The 20543-nt window shown below is 44.9% G+C and overlaps 1 protein-coding gene across 1 annotated transcript in view; it reads right to left on the reverse strand.

The window, feature by feature from the left end:
* evpla (envoplakin a) overlaps positions 1-20543 on the reverse strand; it is an 80048-nt gene that overhangs the window by 30956 nt on the left and 28549 nt on the right. Inside the window, exons 3-11 of the mRNA XM_060844363.1 lie at positions 14888-15042; positions 12416-12539; positions 9882-10013; positions 8108-8149; positions 6348-6509; positions 4998-5105; positions 3827-3922; positions 1681-1806; positions 558-704 (exon numbers count right to left, since the gene is read on the reverse strand). Coding sequence (XP_060700346.1) covers positions 558-704; positions 1681-1806; positions 3827-3922; positions 4998-5105; positions 6348-6509; positions 8108-8149; positions 9882-10013; positions 12416-12539; positions 14888-15042 — 1092 coding nt within the window. The remainder of the gene's footprint in view (positions 1-557; positions 705-1680; positions 1807-3826; positions 3923-4997; positions 5106-6347; positions 6510-8107; positions 8150-9881; positions 10014-12415; positions 12540-14887; positions 15043-20543) is intronic.

Here is a 20543-nt window from a genome sequence, read left to right on the forward strand (position 1 = left end):
TGGAATTCTCTCCCCTTGGAAGCCGTGGAGACCGGGTCATTGAATATACTCAGGTCGGACAGGTTTTTGACCAACAAGTGAGTCAATGGCTTTGGGGCCAGACTTGAAAATCAGATCTACTGGGATTATACTGAATGCCTCAACGGACTCAAGGGGCTGAATGGGCCACTCCTCTTCCTATTTCTGCTGATTTTATGAAGGGTGGGGCTTGGATCTTCAGCAGTGAAGTCAGGAAGTGACCAACCTAGGATTCAGAAACATCAATTTCCAAACTGTGTGGACACAATGGTCCGATTATTAATTCTCAAGCTAGACGTTGTGTTGGTTTAAGGGTATCGGGGGATATGTAGAAGCAATTTGGATGAGGGCTGAAGATACAGATCGGCCGCCATCTATTGAACAGCAGAACAGATTTCAAGGACTGAATGGCCTGCTCCTGTTCCTATGACCTTCCGCTGATCTATGTCTGAGGATACCTTTCACTGTTTGCTTTCAGATTTGGCGGACTGTCAACTTTAGGAAATCCATTGCTTGTTGGTTGTGTTTCTCTGCCTCACCTGTCCATCTTCCCAGTCACACAGGGCATCCACTGGCAGGGGTTTGGAGACTGGGGTACGCCGGGCTTTCAGTGGTACAATCTGCTGGCTCCGTCTCTTCAAATCATTTATATCTTTGTCCATTTGGATGATATTCTTCTCATCATTCTGTGTACAATAGAAAAAAAGAGTTTGAATGAGTGGCCGCAGTCAAAAAGAATAGTGGGATCTGGGAATCCTTTATCTGAAAGATTCTGAAAGATTTTGATAGTGTAGATATTGGGAGAATGCTTCCTTCAGTGAGGAAGAGGCCATCAATAAAATACAGAGACCAATAAATCCAAATGGGAATCCTGACAGAGGACGTTGAAATCAATGAGAAACTAATTCCCTTTGGTGGAAAGATCAAGAACCGGAAGACACCATTGTGATTGGCAAAGGAACCAAAAGGGCATGGAAAATCTTCTACACAGTGAGGGCTTAGAACTGGGAATGTTTGAGAGTGCGATGGAGGCAGGTTCAAACCTGTTTTTAAAAAAGAAAACTGATTAGTCAAATGCCTGACTAAATTCCAGGCTACGGGGAAAGGCAGGGAGTGGGACTAGTTGAGCTGAGTCATTACGACTCCAATGGGCTGATGGTTTCCTCCTGGAAGCTATCTATAGATCATACATTTGCAGACAGAAAGAACAGAAAAGCACTCTGTGCCTGTTCCAACTCTACAAAAACATATGAGCGCCTTTCTCTGGTGATGCTTGGCCAATCAAAGTCAACCTGTCCGATTTAAGTTTAAACAATACTCGGCAGTTAACTGCCAATCATCATCTAACTGGTGCATTTTCCAAGGTAGCACCTCTACCAGTCAGAACCCAGTTGCCGACCAATCAGCGCTCTGTTTTCACATAAAACGTTGTTCCTCTTTACATTATGAATTGCCCTCATGAGTGCTTGAAGTAAAACTTAAACAAATTGTGTCTTTTTCTTTTAAAAGCATACTCAAAAAAATAATTTTAATACTGGAGACTTTGGCAACACTAGATTTATTCCTGCTTTTAACTGCCCCATCAGGGTTATATGACGACAAGTGAGTGGACTTGAAGAGAAAGTGGTTTGATCCATTGGACGCCTGGTTCTTCATCCTCACCTCGAGCTGGTGAAGCAGGTCAGACACAAGCCGAGTATTATCCTTGTTGTACCTCGAGAACTTGTTGTCCAGATCGGTATTGTGCTTTTTAATGGATTGAGCAAGGGTGTCAGCATCATAGTGGAACTACAGAAGGGAAGGAGGAGAGGATAAATAATTACACTTATTTACAGTTACAAAACAACTTAATTTTATATGGCGCCTTTAATGTAAGAAAGCACCACAAAGTGTTTTATAGCGCCTGTAAATACAACAACACTGAGACACTTGAAGAGATATTAGGGGAGATGAACAAACGTTTGAACAAAGCGGTATAAGGCTGGATAGTCTGGGACCTTTTTCCAGTGGAGTGTAGGAGGTTGAGTGGTGACCTTACAGAGGATTATAAAATCATGAGGGGCATGGATAAGGTGAATGGCAAGAGTCTTTTCCTTCGGGTGGGGGAGTTCAAAACTAAGAGGAATATTTTAGGGCGAGAGGAGAAAAGACATGAGGGGCAACATTTTGACACAGAGAGTGGTTTGTGTGTGGAATGAGTTGCCAGAGGAAGTGACGAATGTGGGTATAGTCTGCGTGGGTTTCCTCCAGGTGCTCCGGTTTCCTCCCACAGTCCAAAGATGTGCAGGTTAGGTGAATTGGCCACGCTAAATCGCCCATAGTGTTAGGTGCATTAGTCAGAGGGAAATGGGTCTGGGTGGGTTACTCTTCATAGGGTCAGTGTGGACTTGTTGGGCCAAAGGGCCTGTTTCCAAAAAGAAAAAACTGCATGGAATCTAATCTACATTTGGATAAGTTCATGAATAGGAAAGGTTTGGAGGGATGTGGGCCAAGTGCAGGCAGGTGTGATTAGTTTGGTTTGGGAACATGGTCAGTGGAGACTGGTTAGGCCTAAGGGTCTGTTTCCATGCTGTATGTCTCTCTGACTTTATGACTACTCCTAAGATGCATCTTAAATTCAGAGAGACAGGGGGAGAAAGAGATAGAGATGATGGAAAGGTGTAGAAGGAAGATTCCAAAACTTGGAACCTAGGCAACTAGGTATTGTCGCCAATGCTGACATAATTCAAACTGGAATGCACCAGGAGGCAGTTAGCAGGGGGGAGATCAGTACCTACAGCAGGGGTTCAATCCCTGTTCTGGCTGAGGTGATTTTGGCACTTGGCTCCCCGACTTACCCCATGGTGGAGGTGACAGTGCAGAGGGTCTGACCTGTTGTCAGGCAGAGAACTGATAAAGAAGAAATCAGAATTGGAGAAGGCCGAAATCTCTGAGGTCGGTGGTTTGATGGGAATAGAAAACAGAGGTGAGAATTTTAAAATTGAAGCAATGCTGGACAAGGAGCCAGAATGATCTTCAGTAAACTGAGCTAAAGCTCACCAAACCAGTGTTATAATACAATGATAAATAATAATCTGACAGAGGGCGTAACAATAAAACATTGTGTCCCAACCCCTCAGCCAAAAGTAATTAAGACATTGAGTTACTCCCTATTGTGTAAGAGTTGGGTGTGGTATGTCGTGTTCTTGGGTAAAAGGTAAACAAAGTTCTCCTTCACAGTTGTGTTTAGTCATTAATGAGAAGCACAATGACAGAGGAAGGCAATCAGATCAAAGATGATGAAGAAAAAAGCAGTGTTTTACATCTAGTGACTCAGACACAAAAAATTATACCATCAGGCTTTTAACCATTCCTTAAATGTCCTATTTTCTTAGTAAGCTTGTTCATAGATTCACATCTGCCTGGATGGACATACTGGAAGGGGTGGGTGGGTGTATGTACAGTGGCTGTCCTGTTTAGAGACTGTAACTATTTTGATACTCAGAGTAACTGGATATCTGTAAGTCTCCTTGCACCAAGCCCTAGAGATTGCAGGGTGGGATAGTACAGGGTACTGAGCGAATCGATTGAAAGGGGTTAGCAGCATCAACTACAGTTACTGAGACTGCTGTATAATATGACTGCCACATTCCAAACTGTGCAAACACATTTTCACCAGGGACTACTTGGGTCATTGTTATGGGGAGAGAATTCCTGCCACTATTACACCCAATGCCTTTACATCCACAAACACCAACATAATGAAAAACTTTCCACACTGCACGGGGATAAGCTCAGAGTCTCTTGGAGCCATCTGCCAGTTTGTTACCTTTTTGTAGTCCTCCACGTTCTTCAGGTGTGCCTCCTGGCAGATACAGAGATTTAGAAATTGTTGCCATTCATTTTTCACAGCATCCTTATGGGCCTGAAAGACAGATCCTATACATGTTACAACCTCTGTGCAAATGCATGGTGAGGTACAGTCATAGCAGAGAAAAAGACCCTTCAGCCCATCAGTCAGCATGGACTGGCTAGACTGAAGGGTCTGTTTCCATGCTGTATGACTCTATGGCTCTTGTACCTAACTATTGTCATCACCTTTAGAGGTTTGGGTCACTGATTGTCTGTCAATTATTGCTTAACAAGAAAAAAGGGCTCAAGCACCCTATTGCTTCTTTGCAGCCAATTGATTTGGGGCAGTAAAGAACTAAGCCATGTACGAAATGAACCAAATACTCCATCTTGTCATGGTTCAGCTTCACCAGTGACTGATGCCACACTGCTCTGTCCCCAGACCTCCCTCCATATCACCACCGCCCCCCCCCCCCCCCCCCCCCCCCCCCCCCCCCCCCCCCCCCCCCAGTCAAACATGAACAGTAGTCAGGAAGAAGTCTCTGGGAGGTATGGGATCATTAAAAACAAGCCTAATTGAATGGTCCAATCAGAAGAACAAAAACCGCACATTGACTGACAATGAGCTGCAGTGAGGCAATTGTGCCCAGTCTTCATTGCTCCTGTTGGTGGACTTGTTCTTCATTTTTATCCCTGACGGTGGCAGCCCCTACCCCCTTGGGTACTGCTGAACCGTCATGAGCTGGGAACCAGGCTGACTCAGGTGGCTAAAAACCTGGGGCCTTTCTGATGAAACAATGTCTATTGCCATTTTGGCAGCACCACTTATCCAACATCCTGTTTGCTCATGATGAATTCACTGTGGATTTAGTGTGCTTTTGTGGCCTTGACAGGCTTTCATTTGAATTTTGGTAAAGTTCCAATTTGATTGGCTAACACACAATTTGGTTTGGATTGGTTCAGTTGGGTTGGATCGAAATGGATCGGTTCGAAATGGATTAGAGATGCCTAAGCCTATCGCAGGTCTAGCCTGGATCATTTGGTCATTGAGTCTGTTCATGGGTTTGAAAGGGTTGGTTTGGATAGTTCTGTTTATCTGTCTGGTTTATTTTCACCTCCCCAGTGCGTGAGTGTGAACAAATTTGTACCTCAATTGTCGGACTGCCAGGGTGCTTCAGTTTGATCAGTCTCTCCCCATCATCCTGAATCTGATTAACGGTCGCTTCCTCATCCAACAGACCATTGTCTTTAAAGCTCTGCAGGAAAGTGAAGCAAAGGGTTAGGAAATAAACGTGCTGCGTGCATCTCATGGCAGGCAGGTAGCATCTGGAGAAGAGAGAAATAGCATTTTCAGGTCGATGACCTGTTCCCTCCCCATAGGCCTTTGCTGAAAATGCTGAAGAATCAGAGAACTTAAAGCCACAGTAACCCATCACACAGGAGTGATGCAGAAGTGAGAAGGTAACTTTAAATAAAATAAGTCATCTTATTTGTTCATGTTCAACCAATTCATCCAATAGTGAAAGGAAGCAGAAAGATAAACTTAATAAATGTAATTAAAACGTCCTACAAATGCTGATGGTTGTATGATGAGAGCTAGAAGTGACAATATGAATATAACCTTCCTATCTCCTTTAAATTCGAGTCATAGAGATTTACAGCATTGCAAACAGGCCCTTCAGCCCAACTTGTCCATGCTGTCCAGTTTTCACAATTAGTCCAGGCCCCTTTGTCTGTGTTTGGTTCATATTCTTCCGGACCTATCCCTCCATATATTTGTCCAAATGTTCCTTAAATGACAAAATTGTACTCACCTCCACCAAACTGTGCAAACACATTTTCACCAGGGACTATTTGGGTCGTTGCTATGGGGAGAGAATTCCTGCCACTATTACACTCAATGCCTTTACATCCACAAACACCAACATAATGAAAGACTTTCCACACTGCACGGGGATAAGTTCAGAGTCTCTTGGAGCCATCTGCCAGTTTGTTACCTTTTTGTAGTCCTCCATGTTCTTCAGGTGTGCCTCCTGGCAGATGCAGAGATTTAGAAACTTACCAGCAGGGTGAAAAAAACTGCCCCTCTGCACATTTTGTGTTTCTCCCCTCTCACCTTAAACTTATCCCCTCTAGTTTTGGATTCCCCTCTCATGGGGAAAAGCTGTTGGCTATCTACCCTATCTATGCCTCTCGTGACTTTATAGACCTCTATAAGGTCACCCTCACTCCCCTACACACCAGGGGAAAAATTCCCAGCATATCCAGCCTCTCCTTATAGTTCAAACCTTCTAGTCCAGGTAGGATCCAAGTAAGTCTTTTCTGCATTTTAATAATATCCTTTCCATGATAGGGCAACCAGAACTACATAAGGTGCTCCAAAAGTGGCCACACCAACCATTTACACAAAACCATTTCAAACTCTTCACTGCAATGCTGAACAATCACTTTATGCTCATATCTTCAATGGTTATTTGTATCCTGTATTCCACACTCACCTCATACTGCCTGCGGACCTCCTCTGGCACAATCATCTTATCAGTCCAGTCTTCCTTAATGATTTTTTCTTGTTGATCGTTCAGTAGAACCAGCTGTTTGGTGCAGCCCTGCATGTAGTCATAGAGACTCTCCAGTTGATGGCCTCGCAACTGAGTGGATTCCTGAATAAAAACACCATACCTCCTTTAGACTCCAACAACACTTCCCAAACTCTCAGTATCTACCACTGAGAGGGAGAGCAGCAGCAGCTACATGGGAACACCACCCCCTCCAAGCCACTCACCATCCTGACTTGGACATTCCTTCAGTGTCTAGATTAGTGTGGTGCTGGAAAAGCACAGCAGGTCAGGCAACATCTGAAGGAGCAGGAAAATCCACTTTTCGGGCAAAAGCCTTTCCTGATGAAGGGCTTTTGCCCAAAAGATTGATTTTCCTAATCCAGCACCACTATCACCTGATGAAGGAGCGACGCTCTGAAAGCTAGTGTGCTTCCAATTAAACCTGTTGGACTATATCCTGGTGTTGTGTGATTTTTAACTTTGTACACTCTAATCTAGACACTGATCTCCAGCTTCTGCAGTCCTCACTTTTGCCCATTCCTTCAGTGTGGCTGGGTCAAACTCCTGGAACTCCCTGCCTCATGAGATTGTAGGGTACCAACATGCCAAGGGCTAAGGTGTTTCAAATAGGCAGCTTACCACCACCTATTCCAGAGCAATTAGAGGTGGGTAATAAATGCTGATCGCATTAACAATGGCCACATCCCAAAAGTGTGGGGTGACATAGTCGCTCAGTGGTTAGCACTGCTGCCTAACAGTGTCAGGGACCTGGGTTCGATCCCACCCTCAGGTGACTGTGTGGAGTTTGCACGTTCTCCCCGTGTCTGCATGGGTTTCCTCTGGGTGCCCGGTCTCCTCCCACAGTGCAAGTTGGGTGGATTGGCCGTGATAAATTCCTCATTGCATTCTGGGGTATGTGGATTAGTAGGAATAAGGAATAGGGTAGAGGGGTGGGTCTGGATGGGATGCTCTTCAGCGAGGGGGTGGCAGTGTGGACTCAGTGGGCCACATGCAGGGATTCTATGGTCCTATGGGATAAAGCAGAGATCTGCTCCTTCTCTGCAATAGAGAAATGGGTGATTATAGCTTTCAACAATCATGCATCGACAGAGTCACACAAATACTAGGCGAAGGTACTTGGCCAGTAAGAGCCATGAAAGGGACTGAAGAACAGAACATCGATCAGGTAGATTGGGTAGGGGATGGAACAGCCATGGGGCTTTAGGGGAGACAGATACAGAGATCCATGTGTGGCAAAGGTACAGAGTCCCAAGACTGACGGAGGCACCAAGAATGAAAAATCTTGCATTGACAGGAAGTTAAGCTGACAGAGAGGAAGTGACTCCCAGGAAGTCAGGTTGAATGACTCTCTAAGCACAGCAACAGGAGAAAAACAGAAAAAAAGAGAGATTCAGAAGGTTAGAGGGTCGATGAAGGAGAGAAACAATCTGAAGTGAGAGGTTACTCACAAGGTTCCCAGCACCAACATCTTTAGCTTCAGGCTGTGTGGTGTGATGGACAATAAATCACAGAGTTGATAGGAAACATCAACTTAAAATGCAGCACGGAGTGACAGAACACGGTCTGCAAAATTCATCAAGAGAGCTCGTTCTTTCCAGTCCTGAGGGGTACACAGGACAGACTGAGCCTGAAGTCACATGTGCTATAAGCTCACCCAGGAGCAGCTAATAGGAACTCACCACTAGGTTCTTGTACTGCTTCTGGACAGACTTGAGCTCCTCCTGTAAGGCAAAGAAAAGACATACACTTCCTCACATTTTTGCATCATGAGTTGTAAACACTTGTCGCCCACCTCAAACTGCACTGAGTACCCCACACAGCCAGTTCAGAGACGGCTGGGAGTCAACCACATTGCTGTGGGTCAAGAGTCCTGTGTAGGCCAGATCAGGTAAGGACAGCAGATTTCCTTCCCTGGAGGATATTGTGTATCAGATGGGTTTTTACAACACTCACCATCACCATCACAAAGACTAGCCTTACATTCCAGATTTGTTTTTTGATCTTAAATTCTGACAGCTGTGACTGAGGGCTTTGTCCCATGTCGAGCTCTGAGATTACTGTCACAGTGATAGTTCCTCCACACCACAAGTTCCCTCTAACTTTGCTCCCTATTTGTCATTCAAATGCTGTTTCACTGGTTGGTTGATGTGAGACAAGTTAGCTGCCTGTTAAACCCGTCCCCTATCTTTCTGGGACAGAAGTCCTCTATTTGTTGTTTTCCTGCATCCACACTTGGATGTATTTAACTTTACAGAGGCTCTTCGTACATCTTCCAGTGTGAGGATGATCCAACATCAGAATCAACAAGCATCCAGCATTTATGTTCCTCAGATGTCATCAGTTCTAATCCCACCAAGTTGTAAAAACAACAGGCTGTATTCATAGCCAATACCAATGAGAACTGAATTGATTCCTCAGTTCAGACTAATCCTGACTCCCAGCCCTCACCCCTCACCTTGACTATGAGTAATTTTATACCAATTACCATTGAGCACCCAGAAAGGTTTACTGTTCAGGAGATTTAAAATGGAAGGTGAGACGCACCCACTTCCTAATGCTGTTCAAAGTGGCACAAGGCAATCCTCAGGAACAGACTGGGCTATCTCTGTGTCAGACGCATTTTTGATTGAGATGGGACAGGAGTCACAACAAAACAACACAGATTGTAACTCTGTGCATCCATAAAGCACTGCAGCTAGACCAGTCTGAACCAGTGGCAAACTGCTCCATCCAGTTTGACTCAGAGCACAAACTCGTCAACAAATTCACTCCAGCACCAGTGTGCAGAAGGCTCCAGGTGCTACTTTGAATGCATTGAAAACTCAGACACTATAAAAATGAATTTTTCATGAAAATGAACCTCTGTTTAGCATCGTAGCTTTGACAGTGTGGTACTCCCTCAGTATTGTCTCTCTGACAGTGTGGTGCTCCCTCAGTACTGACCCTCCGACAGTGCATCACTCCCTCAGAACTGACCTTCCGAGAGTGCAGTGCTCCCCCAGAACTGACCCACCAACAGTGCGGTGCTCCCTCAGCGCTGACCCACCAACAGTGCGGTGCTCCCTCAGTACGGACCTTCTGACAGTGCAGCACTTCCTCAGAACTGACCTGACAGTGCATCACTCTCTCAGAGCTGACCCTCTGACAGTGCATCACTCTCTCAGAGCTGACCCTCCAATAGTGCCACGTTCCCTCAGTGCTACAGGTGTGGCTACATGGGCCATGTTCTCAAGTCATACAGAAACAGACCCTTCAACCTAGCTGATCCATGCTGACCAGGTTTCCTAAATTGAACTCGTGTTTTCTGATTCAGTGGTGAGCCATCCATAACCCTCACCGGTCAGGAATTCAACTCTGGCTCACACAGTTTTACTGAGGAGCTAACAAGGTAGTTATGTGTGCTCTAACCTCTGCTAAATGCCCCTTGTCCCCATGCCTAGCCTGCTTCCTTACCGGGTTTCCGATGGACTGGCAGTTAATCTCTGGGCTGTAGGCTTCAACCTGTTTACTCAGTATGTGGTGACATGCAATCTGTCTCTCCAGTTCCGACAACTGGGGTCCAAATCCGCCATCATTGACTTCTCTCTGTGGACACCGAAACAGAAGATGTTAAACAGAATGGAAGGTGGTGATGGTTTTGGACAGTAGAGTGCACCAGGGCCTGAGGTAGAGGTGAGGGCAGAGCACTGCAGACAGCTGTAGAGGGAAGGTGAAAGCTGGGGTGCATTGTAACCAGTGCTCAATACCTTTGAGACATAGGGAGACAGTTGTGTGTCGCATCCTTTCCATTGCTCATTTGCTGGTGATATACTCATAGAGTTATACAGCACTGAAACAGACTCTTCAGTCCAACTTGTCCATGTTGACCAGATAACCTAAATTAATCTAGTCCCATTTGCCAGCACTTGGCCCATATCCCTCTAAACCCTTCCTGTTCATATACCCATCCAGATGCTTTTTAAATATTGCAGTCGTATCCACTTCCAACACTTCCTCTGGCAGCTTGTTCCACACATGTACCACCCTCAGGTCCTTTTAAATCTTTCCCCTCCTAAACCTGCGCACTCGAGTTTTGGATTCCCCTACCCTGGAGAAAAGACCTTAGTTATTCACTCCCTTCAAGCCCCTCTTGATTTTATAAACTTCTGTAAGGTCACCCCTCAGCCTCCGACATGCCAGGGAAAACAGCCCCAGCCTATGCAGTCTCACCCTGTAGCTCAAATCCTCCAACCTTGGCAACATCCTTGTAGATTGTTTCTGCACCCTCTCAAGTTTAACAACATCCATGCTGTAGAATTGTACAAGCAGAATTGTATGCAGTATTCTAAAAGTGGCCTCACCAATGTCCTGTACAACCGCAACATGGCATCTCAATGCTCAATGTTCTGACCAATGAAGGCAAGTATGCCAAATGCCTTCTTCAACACCTTATCTACCTGCCACTCCACTTCCTCCTACATCCCCAGTTCGTTTTAGGTTTGGAGTGTCATCCAGTCAGTCAGCACTATCCATGCGATCAATTCTCCGGAGCATAATCTGAAAACATTGCGCACTGGTCACATAAAGAGATCTTATCGAAAGCAAAACAGGAGATCAAGGAGCAGGAACTGGCTATTCAGCACCTGCAATCTACTCCTCAGTTCACAACTGATCTCATTATAAGCTGAAACCACTGTGGATACCGAAGATATCTGAAACAAAAATAGAACGTTCTGGAAATACTCAGCACTTCCATCAGAATCTGTTGACAGAGAAACAGTTCATGTTAGTGGTCTCACTTCAGAAACATCAAGAAACACGGAATAACGCAGTATAGGAGAGGCCCTTCGGCCCATTGAGTCTGCACTGCATTCTTGACCTGAAACATTATCTGTGTACCTCTTTCTCCAGAGTTGCTGACAGACCAGAGAAGTGTCTCCAAGATTTTCTGTTTGTTTGGAAAGAGTGCATAAGCAATTTACAAGAATGCTTCCAGGAATGAGAAACTTCAGTGATGAGGATAGATTGAAGACACTGGGGGATGCTCTCCTCGGACTGAAGAAGGCTAGAGAGGAGATTTGACAGAGGTTTTCAAAATCATGAGTGGGCTGGAGAGAGTAGATAGGGAAAAACTGTTCCCACTCATAACAAGAATGACAGGGAATATATTTAATGTGATGTACAAATCGGAGAGGTGCCAAAAATATTTTGAGACAATGACGATTGGGACCTGGAATGTACTGAGAGTGTGGTGCTGGAAAAGCACAGCAGGCCAGGCAGCATCCGAGGAGCAGGAAAGTCGATGTTTCGGGCCAGAGCCCTTTATCAGAATCGATTCCTGATGAAGGGCTCCGGCTTGAAGCGTCGATTTTCCTGCTCCTCGGATGCTGCCTGGCCTGCTGCGCTTTTTCAGCAACGCACTCTTGACTCTGATCTCCAGTATCTGCAGACCTCACCGTCGCCCACCTGGAATGTACTGCCTGGAAATGTGATTGGGACAATTGAAGTATTCAAGAGAGCACTGGATGGTTATTTGGATAGAAGTGGTGTACTGGGATGCCGGGGGAAAGGAGGTTAGCGGTAGGGCATAGAGCCAGTGAAGGCATGGTGGACTGAATGGCCTCATTCAGAGTCATGATAATTCTGAACCTCTGTGTTTTCATGGAAGAGAGGATGAACAGTGATAGATTGAAAGACAGTGAGAGTGGAAGAGGAAGAGAAAGTAGGGAAAGAAATTCAGACAGAGGCTGATGAGGCCCACATACAGAGTTGGGAACTGAGGACATGCAGTGTCCTCTGAAGCTTATTGGTCTCAGGAAGGTTACACCCACAGGGGGAGGCGGAGGCCAGGGCTGATGTTAAAAACAAGGTGAGGATTTGGACTGCGATAACTTCTGTCAGTGAAAAGAGGAAACAGGACATTGTGAGTTAGTGTGCAAGCCTTCAATGAGCTTGTGTTGTGCACAGGGCAGCGAGTTAGTTCGCAAGTGATGGGGTAGACACTGTACCTGCTTCTGTGCCAAGATGTCAGACCATTCCACGGAATTATATCCTTTGGGGATTTCCAGCTTCTCATAGAGGTCTCGAAATGCTGTGCATTGTTTAGCCCAGAGTTCATGCATTTTCTTGACACTAAACAGACGTGGAACACACATTAAAAATACTGACCAAGTCTGGAGTGGTTAACCCTGCAGCCATTTCTAATGCCACATTGATGCCAGCCAATTATCAATAGTCAGCTGTGGCAAAGTAATATAGCCTCAGTGAAGCCCCTTCCCACTGAGTACCTCAATTAGATTCCAGTCTGTAATTCATTCCCTGCTATCTGTTATTCTATATATGAACCAGTCTGATCTCCACCATTTGATTCCAGACTCACTCCTGGATATCTGTTGTTCTACATATAAAACACTCTGAGCCCTTCAATTAGAATCAACTCTGTAAGTCACTCCCAGGTACCTGTTATTCTATATATAAGCCACTAACCCCTCGATTAGATTCCAATGTGCAAGTCACTCCTAGGTATCTGTTATTCTATATATAAACCACGCTAACCCTTTGATTAGATCCCAGTCTGTATCTCGCTCCAGATATCTGTTCTTCTATACATACACCATCCATGGCTCTAAATTAAATGTCAGCCTATACCTCACTCCTGGTTATTGTCTGTATAAACCACCCGATAAGACCCTAATGTATATCACAGTCGCTGACAGCAATCCTTCTATAGATAAGCACCCTGAATTAAATCCCTGTCGATGACTCACACCTTCCAAATCCCTGCTCAATCTGTGGGTTTTGTTCCTGGCAGTAACTTTCAAAGCATTGGGCTGTAACCTCCCATTATATAATTCCTGAATTTATGTAGTGCCTGAAATTTCAACTGATCCTGACCTGGAAATGTGTACAAATGCTGCGCAAGTGTGCATTGACTGCATTGTCAATATCCTACACCCTATTAAATGATTCTTATTTTCAAATATCTATTCAGTTCTCTTTAAAAGGTGTAACCACAAAGTTGTTGGTCAAGCAAATCCTTGTTATGAAGGATCCTTTATTTGGACCAATCTGCTGCCCACCTCTTCATTCTTTTGGGAATTCTGTGGAGATAAGTTCTAACACCCAAGGATTTCCAGTAAAATTTGGATCCATGGAATAAGGGTGTGTTAGTGAATGCACTAAAAACATTAGATTAAGAAGAAGACATGGCATGGTGGCTCAGTGGTTAGAACTGCTACGTCGCAGAATGGGATGGTGCAGTGCTCCCTCAGGGGGGTGGGGGGAGAGTGGCCAGTGTGGTACAGCTCCCCCCCTTGGCTGACTGTCTGTGTAGAGTTTGCACATTGTCCCTGTGTCTAAGTGGATTTCCTCTGGGTGCTCTGGTTTCCTCACACAATCGAAACACAGGCAGTTTAGGTGGATTGATCATGCTAAACTACCCCCAGCGACCAGGGATTTACAGATGGATGAGCCATGGGAGAAAATCCATAATGTGCAGCTCTACATGGATTAGCCATTGTAAATGTGGAGATAGGTTCTGGATGGGATGCTCTTTGAAGTGTCTCTATGGGCCAAATGGCCTGTATCTGCACTGTAGGGACTCTATGACCTATGGGATTCATCAAAATTCTGAAGTAGAATCCAGACCATCACCCATTTTCATGGAGCCAGGATTCCCAATCACTTTGAGGACAACCGGGAATCTGAACCAGTCTATATGGGTAAAAACCTGAGTCACATTAAGTCAGAATTGCATAGGACCTAGATAAATTCCAAACTGACTCAGTTTAATTATTTGTCTGCACCTCTCCCATTTTTACAGTCCAGCACTATCGGTATGAGCCCAAGTTTGGAATAAAATGTGATTTTGAACTAACTTTAGTAATTCTCGGGCTGGACATTGGCATCACTAGATGGTGAGAGCATATTTATTGCCCATCTCTGATGGTCCGGAGGAATCTCAGCTCATCTACACGTTTGAAGATCATTTCAGAGAAGAGTAAACATTGGTTTTGAACTGGAGTCACACGTCAGCCCAGGGTTTAGATCAGAGTGGTGCTGGAAAAGCACAGCAGATCAGACAGCATCCGAGGAGCAGGAAAATTGAAGTTTCGGGCAAAAGCCTTTTATCAGGAATGATGAAGGGTTTTTGCCCAAAACGTCGATCTTCCTGCTCCTCGGATGCTGCCTGACCTGCTGTGCTTTTCCAGCACCACTCTGATCTAAACTCTGGTTTCCAACATCTGCAATCCTCACTTTCACATGTCAGCCCAGACTGGGTAAGGACAATAGGATTCCATTGTGAAGCAGTTAGGTTTGTAGGACAATCTGACAGTTTCATGCTCACTGTTACAGACAGAACCTTTTCACTCCCATATTTTCTCCAATATGAATCCCCAAACTGTCCTACTGAGATTTTAACTCATGTTCTCTGCATTAATCATCCATGACACAGCAGTGTCCCTTAACTTTCAGCTTACTCAGTTTCGATTATGTTAGCCTGTGGATGTTTCAGCTTCTTTGCCTTGTCGACATCCAGGAAAAGATGCTTAAGGAGTTCCTCTGATCGACACAAATTTTTATTGTTCACAGTCTCGTATTTGAATGGGCGTTTGTTCTGGTAGTTTATTCTATCCTGAAAAAAATCAATCAAGAGAAACAAACATTGTCAAATTTATCAAAATATATCCTGCCTGCAGACACGGTTTGTTAAGAATCCATCCTGCTGTTGGGTCTTAATGGCATTTTGTGCCAGTTTTAAAGTTTTTATCAATTTATTTAACATAACCAGGGAATCTAGAGAGATTTGTCTTTCTCAGTTATGTGGCAAAGTATCAGACTGGCCATCCAAACATCGCCCAGAAATTCCCTGCAATTAAATATTGGATAGATTGAAGCCACTGTCTTCAAGTACTCTGTTTCCTTGTGACTGACTCAGCCGGGCTGCACGGTGAAGCTTAACCACATCTTGAAGCCTTTAAAAATGTAGGGGCAGAAATCAGCCATTTTGACAGCCAAGTCTGCTCCACCATTTAAAGAATTCATGACTCATCTGTTAATCCTCAACTCCACTTTGCTGCCTTTTTCCTGAATCCCTTACTGATTAAAAATGTGTCCATCTCAATCTTGAATATACACAATGATCCAAATTCTGGCCTGAAATATTTACCAAAGTCTTTGAGGAGGTAACAAGCAGAATAGATACGGGGGAAGCATTGGATGCAATAAAGTTAGATTTCCAGATAGCGTATGATAAGGTACCACATGTTAAGTTACTTAATAAGATAAGTGCCCGCGGTATTGGGGGTTATACGTTAGCATGGATAGAGATTTGAGTCAAAAGTGTGGCACTGGAAAAGCACAGCAGGTCAGGCAGCATCCGAGGAGCAGAAGAATCAATATTTCAGGCATACGCCCTTCATCAGGAATTCTGGAAAGGTCGACTGCCCTGCTCCACCAACCAGATATCCCAACCCAATCTAGTCCCACCTGCCAGCACCCAGCCCATAACCCTCCAAACCCTTCCTATTCATATACCCATTCAAATGCCTCTTAAATGTTGCATTTGTACCAGCCTCCACCACTTCCTCTCGCAGCTTATTCTATACACGCACCACCCTCTGTGTGAAAAGGTTGCCCCTTAGGTCTCTTTTATATCTTTCCCCTCTCACCCTAAACCTATGCCCTCTAGTTCTGGACTCCCCGACCCCAGGGAAAAGACTTTGTCTATTTATCCTATCCATGCCCCTCACAATTTTATAAGCCTCTATAAGGTCACCCCTCAGCCTCCGACACTCCAGTGAAAACAGCCCCAGCCTGTTCAGCCTCTCCCTATAGCTCAAATCCTCCAACCCTGGCAAAATCCTTGTAAATCCTTTCAAGTTTCACAACATCTTTCCGATAGGAAGGAGACCAGAATTGCACACAATATTCTAACAGTGGCCTAACCAATTTCCTGTACATCTGCAACATGACCCCCCAACTCCTGTACTCAATACTCTAACCAATAATGGAAAGCATACCAAACACTTTCTTCACTATCCTATCTACCTGCGACTCCACTTTCAAGGAGCTATGAACCATCACTCCAAGGTCTCTTTGTTCAGCAACACTCCCTAGGACCTTACCATTAAGCGTATAAGTCCTGCTAAGATTTGCTTTCCCAAAATGAAGCACCTCGCATTTATCTGAATTAAACTCCATCTGCCACTTCTCAGCCCATTGACCCACCTGGTCAAGATCCTGTTGTAATCTAAGGTAACCCTCTTCGCTGTCCACTACACCTCCAATTTTGGTGTCATCTGCAAACTTACTAGCTGTACCTCTTATGCTCGCATCCAAATCAATTATGTAAATGACAAAAAGTAGAGGGCCCAGCACCGATCCTTGTGGCACTCCACTGGTCACAGGCCTCCAGTCTGAAAACAACCCTCCACCACCACCCTCTGTCTTCTACCTTTGAGCCAGTCTGTATCCAAATGGCTGGTTCTCCCTGTATTCTGTGAGGTCTAACCTTGCTAACCAGTCTCCCATGGGGAACCTTGTTGAACGCCTTACTGAAGTCCATATAGATCACAACTACCGCTCTGCCCTCATCAATCTTCTTTGTTACTTCTTCAAAAAACTTCAAAGACCTGCTGTGCTTTTCCAGCACCACACTCTCGACTCTGATCTTCAGCATCTGCAGCCCTCATTTTCTCCATGGGTAGAGGTTTGGCTAACTAATTGAAGACAGTGAGTTGTCTTGGAGCATTTTCAGGGTGACAAATCACTGCTGGAGCCAATTTTTTTACAATATATATGACTTGGATGAGGAGAGTGAATACACTAGCCAAGAAAACCAAAGAACTGCAGATGCAGGAAATCAGAAACAAAAACAGAAACTCAGCAGGACTGTGGAGAAAAAAGCAGAGTTAATGTTTCAGAAGAACAGTCACTGCACCCGAAATGTTAATACTACTTTCCCACTCCACTGCTGGACCTGTTAAGTTTTTCCAGCAATTTCTGATTTTGATAGGATAGCCAAGTTTGTGGATGACATAAAAATAGGTGGGAAGGCTGACATGAGGTGTGGATGACACAAAGAGTCTGCAGAGGGATATAGTCAGGTCAAGTGAGTGGACCAAAAGTTGGCAGATGTGGAACATAATGTGGGAAAAAAATGAAGTTATGCACCATGGTAGGAAGAATATTATTTAATGGGGAAAGATTTCATAAAACTATAGAAGACCGCATGACAGCTCTGGAGCTGCAGATGTACTCATCCGTGATGCTGAGGAGGTCATGGACAGCATGTTTAGTGAATTGGTCACATCGTAGGTTAGGGAGAAAGGTAACGAAAAGGCGGAGAAGAAGCAGGAAGGCAGTGCAGGTGTCCCCTGCGGTCATCTCCCTCCAAAACAGGTATACCATTTCGGATACTGTTGGGGGAGATGGCTCACCAGGGGAGGGCAGCAGTAGCCAAATTCATAGCACCGTGGTTAGCTCTGCTATACAGAAGGAGAGGAAAAAGAGTGGAAGGGCGATAGTCAGAGGGGATTCAATTGTAAGAAGAGTAGATAAGCATTTCTGTGGTCAAAAACAAGACTCCCGAATGGTATGTTGCCTCCCAGATGCACAGGCCAACGATGTCTCAGATCGGCTGCAGAACATTCTGAAGGGGGAGGTGAAGCAGTTGTTGTGGTGCATAGAGGCACCAATGATATAGGCAAAAATGGGATGAGGTCCTACAAGCAGAATTTAGGGAGTTAAGAGCCAAGTTAAAAAGTAGGACCTCAGAGGTGGTAATCTCAGGATTGCTACCAGTGCCATGTGCTGGTCAGAGTAGGAATGAAAGAACAGGCAGGATGAATGCGGGGTTTGAGAGATGGTGCAGGAAGGAGGGGTTCAGATTTTTAGGACATTGGGACTGGTTCTGGGTGAGGTGGGAATATTACAAACTGGATGGTCTACAGCCATGCCAGACTGGAACCAATGTCCTTGGGGGTGCTTTTGCCAAGACTGTTGGGTTGGGTTTAAACTAATGTGGCAGGGGAATGGGAACCAAATGAGGAAGTTAATGGACAGTAAGGAGGTAGTAACTAAAGCCTCTAAGGAACTAATAACCATGGCTAAGGGGAAGAGTAGGCAGGGAGCAGATGATGAATGCAAAGGGATTGGTGGCCTGAGGTGCATTTGTTTTAATGCAAGATGTGTAGTGGGTAAGGCAGATGAACTTAGGGCTTGGATTAGTATCTGACAGTATAGTGTGATTGCTGTTACTGAGACTTGGTTGAGGGAAGGGCATGATTGGCAACTAAAGATCCCTGGATACCAATGCTTCAGACAGGATAGACAGGGAGGTAAAAGGGGTGGAGGAGTTGCATTACTGGTCAGAGAGGATATCACAGCTGTGCTGAAGGAGAGCACTATGGAGGACTCGAGCAGTGAGGCAATATGGGCAGAGCTCAGAAATCTCAGAAATAGGAAGGGTGTAGTAACGATGTTGGGGCTGTACTGCAGGCCTCCCAACAGCAAGCGTGAGGTAGAGGTACAATATGTCAGTAGATTATAGAAAAATGTAGGAGCAACAGGGTGGTGACAATAGGAGATTTTAATTTTCTCAACATTGACTAGGATTCACTTAGTGTTCGAGTTCTGGATGGAGCAGAATTTGTAAGGAGCATCCAGGAGGCTTTTATAGAGCAGTGTGTAAATAGTCCAACTCAGGAAGGGGCCACACTGGACCTGGTGTTGGGGGATCAGCCCGGACAGGTGGTTGAAGTTTCAGTAGGGAATTCCTTTGTGAATAGTGATCACATTATCAGAGGTTTTAGAATACTCATGGACAAAGATGAGAGGGGTCCTAAAGGAAGGCTGGGGGAAGGCCAACTGTAGCAAAATTCAGCAGGGGCTAGGGATTGTAGATTGGGAGCAGCTGTTTGAGAAATTGTGAGACTAGCTAAGAAGGAATAGAAAGCATACATAAGGTCTGACAACTGAAGACAGACATAGCTTTGGAAGAATATTGGGAAAGTAGGACCAATCTGAAATGAGGAATTAAGAGGGTTAAGAGGGGTCATGAAATAACTGTAGCAAATGGGATTAAGGAAAATCCCAAAGCCTTTTATTTGTATATAAAGAGCAAGAGGGTAACTAGGGAAAGGTTTGGCCCACTCAAAGACAAAGGAGGAAAGTTATGCGTGGAGTCAGAGAAAATGGGTGAGATTCGTTGCATCTACTCGTATTCACTGAGTAGAGGGACATGACAGATGTTGGGGTTAGGGATAGATGTTTGATTATTCTAGGTCAAGTTGGCATAAGGAGGGAGAAAGTGTTGGGTATTCTAAAAGGCATTAAGGTGGACAAGTCCCAGGTCCAGATGGGATCTTTCCTAGGTTACTGAGGGACGTGAGAGAGGAAATAGCTGGGGCCTTAACAGATATCTTTGCAGCATGCTTGCACGGAGGACTGGAAAATTGCTAATGTTGTCCCCTTGTTTAAGAAGGCTAACAGGGATAATCCTGGTAATTATTAGCTGGTGAACCTGATGTCAGTGGAAAGGAAGCTGCTGGAGAAGGTACTGAGGGATAGGATCTATTTACATTTGGAAGAAAATGGGCTTATCAGTGATAAGCACATGGTTTTGTGCAGGGAAGGTCATGTCTTACCAACTTGGTAGAATTCTTTGAGGAAGTGACAAAATTGAGGGAAGGGCTGTAGATGTCATACACATGGGCTTCAGTAAGGTGCATGATAACATTCTCCATGGTAGGCTGATGGAGAAAGTGAAGGTGCATGGGATCCAGGGTGTACTAGCTAGATGGATAAAGAACTGGCTGGGCAGCAAAAGACAGAGAGTAGTAGTGGAGGTGAGTTTCTCAAAATGGAGAATTGTGACCAGCAGTGTTCCACAGGGATCTGTGCTGAGACCTCTGTTGTTTGTGATATAAATAAATGATCTGGAGAAAGGTATGGGTAGTCTAATTAGCAAGTTTCCAGATGACACTAAGATTGGTGGAGTAGCAGATAGTAAAGGGGACTGTCAGAGAATGCAGCAGAATATAGATAGATTGGAGAGTTGGGCAGAGAAATGGCACATGGGAGTTCAATCCGGGCAAATGCAGGGTGATGCATTTTGGAAGATCCAATTCAAGA

The sequence above is a fragment of the Hemiscyllium ocellatum genome, chromosome 25 (genome assembly GCF_020745735.1).
Source record: "Hemiscyllium ocellatum isolate sHemOce1 chromosome 25, sHemOce1.pat.X.cur, whole genome shotgun sequence".
Lineage (NCBI taxonomy): Eukaryota > Metazoa > Chordata > Chondrichthyes > Orectolobiformes > Hemiscylliidae > Hemiscyllium > Hemiscyllium ocellatum.